The 12,034-nt window shown below is 41.6% G+C and overlaps 1 protein-coding gene across 1 annotated transcript in view; it reads left to right on the top strand.

The window, feature by feature from the left end:
- Positions 1–12,034, top strand: part of loxhd1a (lipoxygenase homology PLAT domains 1a) — a gene marked incomplete at both ends in the record, with an annotated part of 54,519 nt that overhangs the window by 4,634 nt on the left and 37,851 nt on the right. Inside the window, 6 exons of the mRNA XM_083793435.1 lie at positions 176–290; positions 4,016–4,096; positions 6,020–6,204; positions 8,006–8,104; positions 8,708–8,856; positions 11,419–11,542. Coding sequence (XP_083649561.1) covers positions 176–290; positions 4,016–4,096; positions 6,020–6,204; positions 8,006–8,104; positions 8,708–8,856; positions 11,419–11,542 — 753 coding nt within the window. The remainder of the gene's footprint in view (positions 1–175; positions 291–4,015; positions 4,097–6,019; positions 6,205–8,005; positions 8,105–8,707; positions 8,857–11,418; positions 11,543–12,034) is intronic.

Raw genomic sequence — 12,034 nt, 5'->3', positions numbered from 1 at the left:
AGCACTAAATGTGGCCGATATAGATACAGTGGGCGCCCCTCACTGTATATATGTTGTGTATATTTTCTCCATTATCATGCCATGTCTGGGAATGTCTTTCTGTTAACTGATACTGTATTGATACTGTGTGATTCTGATTTTGCATAATTCTCTCTCTCTCTCTCCCCACTTTCAGTATATGAGGTGGTAACTGTCACTGGTGATGTTAAAGGAGCAGGCACTGATGCCAATGTGTTTGTTAGTCTATTCGGAGAGTATGGAGTGACTCCAAAAGTGCACCTGGCCAGCAAGTGAGTTCAAGGGAGCCCCCCCCCCCCCCCCACCACACACACACACACACACACACACACACACACACACACACACACACACACACACACACACACACACACACACACACACACACACACACACACACACACACACACACACACACACACACTTCAACTCAGTTAAACAAATTATTTAAACCAGTGGATTCTCAACCTTTTTCATTTCAGGGTCCCCCAGTCTATGAATTATGCCATGGACCCCCATTTGAGACCCCAATCTACACAAATCCAAGAGTGTACAATGGAACCAAATGGGCCTGTCTATTTGGTTCCATTTGTACTCTTTCGGTGTTAAAGACCCACAAGGGTCCATTTGGTGGGTCCCCCTGGAGCCCCCTCAATGATCCCTGGACCCCACTTTGAGAACCACTGCTTTAATCAACACAGTGCTATGGCCTTAATACTACTGTGATACTGTCTGCAAAGGAGTTGGGATAGCTTTTAAATACTGCTACTGCAATACTGTATACATCAATCATATTTTATATTGTATGTGTTGTTTGGCGAGGTGGACAGCAGGTATAGCTGGTAAAAAAAATATATTCATGTCAACTTTTAACTGTTAACCTTTTCTATTCCTCTAACCCCTCAGCACAGAAAAGAGGTATTTTCTTATGAGTCAAGATGGTGATGTTGTTTTACACTTGCGTACTTATGGCACTGTATAAGAGAGTATTCCTGTTATGTGGACAACCTATAAAGTGTTGTCTCACATGCTGTGACCTCTATGAAACCAATGAGAGAACAAACTGCTAAACTGTTATTGCTTCAGTGTATTTAACACAATTGGTATACCTGCCCTTGTAGGCAATTTACTCTGACCCTGATGTGTCATAATGATACCTCTGAAGCAACTATATAACAGAAGTACAATTGAGGTGCAGGAATCTCTTCTCTATACAGTAGAATCGGACACTCAGAATATCTGGAGTAAGGATGAACTATGTGACATGGCAGGTCTTCTGTTCCATTTCCAACGTAAATGAAAGAAGACCACGATGTCATTACTGTTTATTGATTGATGTATTTGACAAGAATGCATACATGACTGTGAAAATTCTAGACCAAAAGGATAAAAGGCAAAAAGGCTTGAGAGCTGCCTTACAGTATGTCATGTTATCAGGAGCAGCAGGCTGTGCTCTTATCTCGGCATACAGGTACGGTAGATAAGGTTGCACAGTCGATAGGATATACCAACACAGGTGTTAGGCCTGACTGCTGTAATCCCCGTCACTCACACCGTGGAGCAGCGTTGTTCTGCACCACAGACACGCAGTATCAATGCTGCAATAGGCCTATATAGGACTACTCTGTTCCAAGTAAAAGTATCAATGCTGCAGTAGGCCTATATAGGACTACTCTGTTCCAAGTAAAAGTCTGCAATTCAAAATGTACTTGAGTACAAAGGTATTGGTTTCAAAATGTACTTAAAGTACAAAAAGTAGAAAGTACTCATATGCAGAATGTCCCATTTCACTAGTTTTCAAACGTATACAAATCTTTTTGAAAATAGAAGATGTGCAAGTTGCATTGCGATGCATTGTGAGCTCGTAGATCGGCTATTTTCAAATGGTCAAAATGTATATTGGGCCCAGGCCGTGGCGTAACGGTCTGGGCACCGGACTGGTAATCCAGTCGCAGTGTGCCGCGGGTTCGACTCCCGAGCCCGACACGGCCTTTACTGCATGTCATCCCCCCATCTCTCTCCCGTTTCCTGTCAGCCTACTGTCTGTCCCTTCAAAAATCAATAAAAAAGCGTAAGCCGCAAAAAATGTATATTGGTAGGGCTGTACTGGGTAATGTATGTTTAGTAATAATAATCTTTTTTAGCAAAAGGCAGATGCACACCTCAGAAGGCTAGGTGCGTAGAGCATATATTAATGTCTGTCCTGATGAAGGTCTAATCGACCGAAACGTCGACCTAATAAAGAGCAACATTAGTGTCTGACAGTGTGCGGGACCTTTTCTTTGTTTTTCAAAGATACCCTTTTTTATAGTGATAAATAATCAAAATCTACAAAGTAACTAGTAACTAAAGTTTTCAAATAATTGTAGTGGAGTAGAAGTATAGTACTTGAGTACTTAGTTACTTTACACCACTGCAAAATAGCAACATGTCATGTATTCCGTGTACAATGCTATGTCATGAATAATCCACTTATTGGAATAGAACAAATGTTTATCTATTACAATTTAGCGCTATTTAACAACTTGAGCCCTATACTGTACATTTCCATACGGCAAACAGAGAAAATAGCTGATCTACAAGCTCGCAACACGATGCATTGTGAGCTTGCAGATCAGCTATAGTTGATCTTTTGAAGATATAGACATTCAGAAATCTTTATAAATGTGTACACATGTTTCTTTTAACCAATTTCTAGAATATTTTAGGAATATGTTTGCCTATAATGACTTTCCACAAATAGTGCCTCCAGTTTGAAAGTTGTTCCATTGCATAGCAACAACATCAATGAAGAGGAGTTTCACCTTACTCCGATAGATATTAGGTCCACCTGTATCATGTTTAATGTAAGAGAACTCTTTTCAGCATGTTACTGGTAAGTGATGGATGCCACTGTATGGATCTCAGCACATCTGTCTGATTGAGCAATCAAGACAGAAACAGAAAAACACACAAAATATTTGGAATTCCAATGTAATTGACACAAGTTCAAATTGCATGAATTCCAAAGTTTGTGTGAGGGTTTTGCTTTTTTCTCTGCAATGGCTTCTCAAACTTCTTTCTTTGCAGGACAGGCTGTGTTCATGTGTGGTGTACAGCCGCTTCTGTCTGTGATTCTTCTGTCTATGCTCTTTGAGCCATGATTAGTGCTACCATGTCCTTGTCAGCAGATTAAATATTGGCCATTATTGCAAGCAGGGGAGCGTAGGAGGAGATCTGGGTCACAGACAATGAGACAAAAGCAGGTACCCTCTATTGTTGAGAGCAAGGGTGTCTGATTCAGCAGAGCTGGCAGAGGAGTTCAGTCATCCACGTAGACCCATGGATCATCACTCTGACGGCTGAAAGGAACATGAAACCCTAGGCCAGTGATTACACCTTTTCATTTCAAGGACCCCGGCCCACAGTGTGATATGCATCGTATCAGGCCACCAGACCCTCATTTCATACATTTATCTATTATTATTATGATTATTATTATTGTATCTTTGGGACCCCAATCTCATCGTTAATTTAACTCTATAACTGGCTCCATCTGTGCACTCTCAGAGTTACTTACGGTCCCATATGGGTCCATTTGGTGGTCCCTGGCACCAACTTCGAGAAACAGTGCCCTAGGCTGATTTTGTAGTTTGTTTTCCAGTTCAGGTTAAAAACTGCTGTAGGTTTTTTTTGTAAAAAAAACTACAGCAGGTTAAAAACATGGCAGACTAAGCAACACTCTGCATCTTTTCAAATTAACAAGGGGTGGGTTAGATTTAAGTGTGCCAGGATTCACGTAGACTACAAGTATAATAACAGTATTGTCAATGCACATTAAATCTACTACACCCATTATTCATTTAATTATCCACAGTTGTGTTGCTTGGTGTACTAGTATGAGGCCATGTTTTTACCCTTTTTTTTAACTGAACTCGAAAACAATAAACTACAAAATGGTTCCATCCACACACACGCACACTTTTTGATCTTACATTGTGCCTTTCCCAAATTACAGAAGTCGAACGGCATTTGAGAAGAATAAGACGGATGTGTTCCGCATCAAAACACACAACGTGGGGCCAATCAAGAAGCTCAGGTACTGCTTAGTGAGCTAAGTGATTCAATTATTATAGTAAAACTGAATGATGTAATATACATTTAAAATACATAATTATTATTTATTTTTGTAAGATATTTTGGGGCTTTTTTTTTTGCTTTATTTGATAGTTTACAGTAAGCTGAAAGGAAATGGGGAGAGAGAGATGGGGAGTGTCAGGAAGTGAACCCGCATCAAGCTGTCAGGCTGGATTAGCAGCCTGGGTGCCTGGACCACTTGGTCGGCCCGGGCCAAAATACATCATTCTTAACCACTTAAACTCTATATACTTAGTTGACCGGAGTCACCCAGGGCTCTCTAACAGGTACCCTCAGCATGTTTTCGCTCGACAAATGTCTTTGCTGAAAACAGCAGAATTAAGGCTCATTCATAGTCTGGAGTTTCGGTGGTGAGGTGACCACCGCTCCGGTGCTGAGGTGACCACCGGAGCTGAAATAACGTTGAGCGGTGGTGAGTAAAAACAGAGAGAAGGGCTGGGGCGGTGGTTTGCTCTTTACCACGGCTCGTGACGTCATGAAAATCCAGACTATGTATGAGCCTTTAACTTGCAGATGTTCATCCCAAAATAGGAATACTATAGGGTATGCAGTGGCTAATGTTACATTCAACATAGGCATTGAATAAACATTCAAATGAATGGTTACTGGAATGATTACTGATTGTAATGAATGAATAGCTACTAAGTGGATACTACTGTACATAATCACAATGTCCTCGCTTCAATTCTGACTGGAGAGTGGAGACGATTGTATTTCCTGTGTCTACTAGCTTATCTAAATAAAATAAACAAAATGGATGTAAATCCTACAACTGCTTAACAGTCCATATCATTTTCTGTATGTTGCAGCCACAGAGAATAGTAATAACATCAGCTTACAAATTGAGTTTTCCGGCAAGGCTGCTTTGGAGATTTCATTAAGTGATGTTATTGAGTTAAGCCCCATCTGTTGTTGATGGTTTATGTCTTACTGCTGGGGCTGTATGCACGTCACAGACAAAAGTGAAAGCGGGCAACCAGATTACTGCAGAGACATGGCAGAACCTGGATCGCTGTGACAATGTGGGATGAAAAACAGTGCAGAGGCTGCAATGTTGCATAATCATGGACTCATGGTTTGTAGTGATATTCTCCACAACATATTGTGGAGAATAACCCCTGCTTATTATGCGTGGGTGGGATGGCTCATTGGCTCAGGGTACAGACTAGCCTACAGCAACTTTACAATGGGCGTGGTCTTCAAGATACTCAAGGGATCAGAGCCCATGCACTGATCTATTTCAATAGTCAAACATAGGTACAACACCAGAGGGAGCTCCACTGATCTCGTTCAACCCAGATTTGGCACAAACATGGGGATACATTTGTTGCTATGCCACCAAAATGTGGAATACCCTACAGACAGCCATCAAAAACTGTGACTCCATAGTCCCTATATCCTCCATCAAAACTGTGACTCCATAGTCCCTATACCCTCCTTCAAAACTGTGACTCCATAGTCCCTATACCCTCCTTCAAAACTGTGACTCCATAGTCCCTATACCCTCCTTCAAAACTGTGACTCCATAGTCCCTATACCCTCCTTAAAAACTGTGACTCCATAGTCCCTATACCCTCCTTAAAAACTGAAGCCATAAAAGAGCACCTGTCTGCAATTTGCAACTGGTCCTAGGGAAATGACCCCCCCCCCCCCCCACCCCAATTGTTTATTGTACATACATGTACTTTTATTGCTACTAGTGTTGACGATTTGGTTATTGTATGTCTTTAAATGTCTTGATGAATTGAATACATAGGACCACACAATGGACCCAACAATCCTATACTATTTTGCAAACTGTTAATTCAGTCAGTCAATCAATTGAGTTCATACTACTCTGAATAGCTGACCTCTGGTTCCTCAGGATCGAGCATGACAACACAGGAATCGGAACCAGCTGGTTCCTGGACAGGGTGGTGGTGACGGACATGCAGCGGCCGCATCTCCGCTTCTACTTCTGCTGCACCAACTGGCTGAGCAGGGAGGAGGGCGACGGCCTGATCGTCAGATATCTGCTGGGCAGCCAAAACCCAATGGATCTCCCCAGAAGTACGTCACCCTGCAGCACACACCTTTTAGAATTTGTCCTCTGCATTTACTCATCCTATTCCTAACTATTTAGGAGCAGTATACGTGGAGAAGTGTCATTATAAAGCAAAATTACACTAAAGTAGAGGTTTGGGCTGTGTAGTTGCCTAGCCATGATGTACCTCCAAATATTGGTGAAATAGCTTCAACAGTTGCTTCATTGATTAAAAACTGATCTTCCAAAATGTGTCTCCTCATCATTTAGTTACATTGCTCAGTGATACAGATCTGAGCTCTCAAAGTAATTATTTTAGCACACATAAAATAAAAAAGTAAATAAATGCAGTGTCAGGTTTTGTAATGTGTTATATACTGCAATATTTGGCACGATCGATGATTGTGGGTGCAAACCAGGACGTGACAGTGAAGTGGTTATCATAGTAACAGCTAGAGGCAAATAGATTGAACAAAGCTACATGAGCCAAGTCATAAAAGCCCCCCATGCATGCACGCACACGCACGCACGCGCGCGCGCACGCACGCACGCACGCACGCACGCACGCACGCACACACACACACACACACACACACACACACACACACACACACACACACACACACACACACACACACACACACACACACACACACACACACACACACACACACACACACACACACACACACACACACACACACACACACACACACACACACACACACACACACACACACACACACACACACACACACACACACACACACACACACACACACAAACACAAGTGATGAATATTTAAACTGAAATACAGAGGTCTCTCTAATGACTTCAGAAAGCATCGTCTGCTAATGAGGCGGTTAGTGTGTCCACCCTAGACAGGGAGGTTGCATGGGGTTCACTCCCCGGTCGAGTCATACCAAAGACTAGAAAAATGGAACATGATGCCTCCCTGCTTGGCACTCAGGATCAAGGGTTGGTTTGGGGCTAAGGCAACATACTTTACACATCATGACCAGCGTGTGTACTTGAACATCATGACGTACTACTGTAGCATCATGTCTAGGGGTAGCTCTGGTCCATAGCATTAGAAGGAGTTCTCCTTAGAAGGAGACTGCAGACTGCGCACCCTTTGGAAGGTGCGCAAAGGTTCGAAAGTCTCATACTTTCGAAGGAGAATTCCTTCTAACCTATGGACCAGAGCTAGGTCTAGGTTTAATTTCAGTACTTTATGTCCTGCTGGGTATAATGACATATCATCACGCATCAGTTAATTAGGTTTTGTATTGTTAATTATTAAGTAAATAGTAGCTAGTAGTAGCTAACTAAAGCTGTCACAAAATTGTAGTTGAGTGAAAAGTACAATAGTTCTTGAGATAGTAGTGGATTAGAAGTATAAAGTAGCCTACCAGTAAGACGCATCAGGGATCTCCATATATGGGCTTAATTGCGACAGCAAATCGCCTATGATCCCTGATTTACTATCATCCCCGATGATGTCACGTGATGTCACGTGAGGGGGCTTCCCCATGTATGGGGATTTTGAGTGATACACTGACTGACTGACTGACTGACTGACTGATGGGAAATGCACAATTCCATAGTTAACGGCGACCTTCGGTTGCAATCAGACAATGGAAATAGTCAAGTAAAGTAAATAATACCTCAAAGATTTACTGAAGAACAGTACATCAGTAAAATGCACTTGGTTATTTTACACCACTGCTTATTTGCATGCCAGTCTTGCATTACACTTCGGTGGCCAGCTGGCCTTGTCTTAACCTCATGCCATGTTTGTGATTGCTGTGTTTTGTCTTTTTGCAGATAATAAATATATAGTGAGTGTCTTCACTTCCGACCAGAAGGGCAGCGGTACAGATGCTAATGTTTACCTGAACATCTTTGGAGAGAATGGAGACTCAGGTGAATTAGTGGTGTTTAAAACTAATGAACACCAGCACAATAAACTCCAATCACAAGAGCAAGCTGCCAGGTGCAGATGGTTCAAAAAGTGAATAAACCAGCTGCCAGGTGCAGATGGTTCCAAAAGAGAATAAACCTGTAAGAATGTTCCAGCGTGAGCCAGCAGTGCCCAGCACTCACGTTCTGTCCATTCAGGGACTTTATTTATTTATTAAAGCGGGCCCAACATGACCAAGACGGACACGTTTCGGCTACAAAGCTGCGCAGAGAAAGACTTTGTAGCCTAAACTCGTCCGTCTTGTTCATGTTGCCTGCTTTGATAAATAAATGTCAGTGCCTGAATGGATAGAAGGCAGGTCTAGGCTATCATTCTTCATATTAATATTTAGTGTTTAAAGACTGATTTGTTGTACGATGACATCACTCCCCGATAGCATATCTACAGTACAAGCTCATGACCAGTTGTGAGTTATTTGTACATAAGCAACATAAAAATAAATTACTAAGCGTTTTTAGTGTTTGGATTGTACAAATAGCTAGCATCACTTTTATAGCAATGCCTTTGACTCATAACATGAAAATAGTGTTCATTGCACATTAAAGGAGAGAGACGACTGGACAGTGACAAGGACAACTTTGAACGCGCAACGGAGGACAAGTTTACGATAGAAGCACCAAATCTTGGGAGTCTCCGGAAAATAACCGTTGGCCACGACAATAAAGGCTCATCAGCTGGCTGGTGTCTGGATAAGGTACTACTTACTGCATGTTATGACCCGGCCTAGGGTCACCATGTGCAACAAGAAATATGGACTGCCTTCTTTCCAGTCTCCAAACACACACAGCTAGTCAACACCAGTTTAGAACCCTAGTGATCGCAGAGCGCACAATCTGGCCCCCCAAACAGACCCCCCCCCATCCAACTGTGTTTATAAGAATTGGCCTGGTAGCCAAATTAACAGTTCCATGTACAAGCACTAATGGAATAATATAAGTAAGCTAAGTGAACTTCAATTTAAATAACAGCACATTTTTGCAGGCAGTGCACCTTAAATTGTAAAAAGAATCACTTCAGAAACATGGACTCTATCACCATATTTCAAACTCACCTCAAAACCCACCTGTTTAAGCAGGCCTATGACTCTGTGTGAACTCTGTGTCTTCTTTTTTTTTCATAACTTTATTTATAAGATTTTCAATTTTTGTAGACAAACAACCCCACATATACCCCACCCTCCCCGGTTCCATCACAAAACAAGACAACAAGAACAACAACAACAAAAAACAATAAAATAAAATAAACAGGTAGTAAAGGATATAAATTTAATAAATGAAATAAATAAATACAATAAAATAAAATTAGCCTTTTACTAGATTAAGGGGCTACACAGTGAACCAAATTACATGTAGGAAAAACACTTAGGACACATCATCAAAAGACAGTGAGTCGGAAGACAGTGAAAGGGTGAATTCAAGGAAAGGGGACCAAGCCTTTACAAATTTCTGGCGAGATTTGAACCTGTTGTATCTGAGCTTCTCCAATGGTATAAAGGATAGAACATCCTTGACCCAACTTGTAAATGTTGGAGGTTTATCAGATTTCCAATTGCGGATAATAAGTCTCCTCGCTATGAGTGAAGCAAAAGCTATGAAATTGGCTTGGGGAGAGGTAATTGGTTCATCGTCGTTGGGAACTCCAAATATAGCAGTTATCGGGTTGGGCGCAATTGGCATATGACAGATGGTTGAGAAAGCATCAAAAATACTATTCCAGAATGGGTTCAAGGAAGTGCATCCCCAGAACATATGTCCAATAGAGGCTGGCTCCAGATGACATCTTATACAAGTAGAGTCAATGTCAGGATACATTTTAGATAGTTTTTCTCTCGAGAAATGCAAACGATGTACTATTTTGAATTGAATTAGGCAATGTCTAAGACATAAAGAGGTAGTATGAATACGCCTCAAAGAGAGTTCCCACGTCTCTTCCTCCAGCTCTAAATTCAGGTCCTGTTCCCAGGCTGATTTTGTTTTATCCAAGAGAGGAGGGCCAATCTCCTGTAAAGCCTTATATATATTAGATATGCTACCTTTGGTGTATGGGTCCCAGTCTAGTATGGTGTCTACTATACTCTTATCTGGCATAGCTGGAAATGGAAAGTGTTCCTTAGCAAAACTTCGAACTTGGAGGTATCTGAAAAAGTGAGAATTTGGTAGCTCATGGTCATCTTGGAGGTTTTTAAAGGATGCAAATGTGCCATCTATGAATAAGTCGCTAAAGAAAATCAAGCCATTGACGTGCCATGTTTTAAAAGCTGAGTCCTCTCGCGAGGGAGGAAAAAGATGATTGTTGGTCAAGGGCATATGGCCACACGTATTATTAAAATCAAAGTGTTTTCTGAATTGGCGCCAGATTCTGAGAGAGCTATTTATTACTGGATTGCTAGAGCGTATGGAATTACCATTTGGCAGTGAGGAGCACAACATGGCCAGTTGGCCACTAGACTGACTAGAGAGATCCCAGGATCAGTTAGAGTTTCCATACTGGCCCAAATTGGACCATGTTTGTATTCATGGACCGCAACCCAATAACTCAACTCTGTGTCTTCTGCTGCAAGCTGTGCCCTAGTTTTATTTTTTCCTGCTTTTAACTGTGTTCTTGTACTGCTTTTAATCTGTACGGCGACCTTGAGTGCCCTGAGAGGCGCCTTATGAATAAAATGTATTATTATTATTACTAAAGTGGTAAAACATTTGGGCTTGTTTTCATAGACCTAGCCACTTCTTTCTCTTACTAAATATGGCACTGGTCACAAAGGCTCACCATGCACCGGAAACAGGTAGATATTTGGATACATGAACTACTGCCACGGAGGTTCCATGTTGAACGTACTTGTGTGTACATTGTTTTAGTCACAGATGCATGTTTTTCATTTTAAAATAAATACATGAACTTTGGCTAAAAGCTTGTGTTTAATGCATGTGCGTTCTTGTTTACTACTTCATTAGATTAGACAATAGCGCTTGCCAGCATTTGTAATGACAGCTTGGCTACAACCGAAACTGACTTCCTCTTCGAAATAAGAGCCACTTGTAATGATTAGTCAACATTAGTTTGATTTCTATCTATACTTACACGACGTAGATAGACATTTGTAGCACCCTGAGATAATGCTTTGAATGTTGCTGTGCCAAGAGGCAGGGAGCCATGGAGTCCCAGACATATAAGGATTGTGACTCAATGGAATGCATTTGAAACTGGGGGTCCTTGAAATGAAAACGTTTGAGGATCACTGGTCTGTGTCTGTCTCCAGGTGCTAATTGATGACATGGGGAATAAGGAGATCTATGAGTTCCCAGTTAACCGCTGGTTTGCGATGGATGAAGGTGATGGGAAAATACAGAGAGATGTACTGGTGGGGTCAGGAACACCCATGGGTAAGAATAACTCACTATACTAGAAGGATATATACAGATTTGGTGGAGTAATAAAATATTGTCGCTATATGTGACCTACAGTGTTGTGTATGAGTCAGGGGGGCGGCATTAGGAATCTGGAGGCCCGTTTCAAGACCAAATTTGAGGCCCCCATATATACCTATGACATAATTATTCTGTTGATACAGGTGTATTGATACAAATATAGTTTTGACTGTTCAATATCGCACGCAGCCATTACGCTCGACAATTACGCAGCAATTCTGTCGTCCCTTCACAATCAAGTGTCTCCCCTTTACCTCCCAATGCTAAAAAACATTGTGGTTAACTCTACATATAGCCATTGCTAACCATTACTAACTTCCGGTTCTCTGCCCAGGAGTTAAGGTCTTGGAGACCTTGGTAGGGAAGGGACGCAGACTGAAACAATTCTGCCAGTCAACAAGATCTTGTGACAAAAGTATAGCTATATCGGAACACAGGTTTTTATTT

This window comes from Protomyctophum parallelum (assembly GCF_964188405.1).
Source record: "Protomyctophum parallelum genome assembly, chromosome: 21".
Classification (NCBI taxonomy): Eukaryota; Metazoa; Chordata; class Actinopteri; order Myctophiformes; family Myctophidae; genus Protomyctophum; species Protomyctophum parallelum.
The sequence above is the reverse complement of the archived record's forward strand: the minus strand, read 5'-3'. Positions and strand labels throughout refer to the sequence as shown.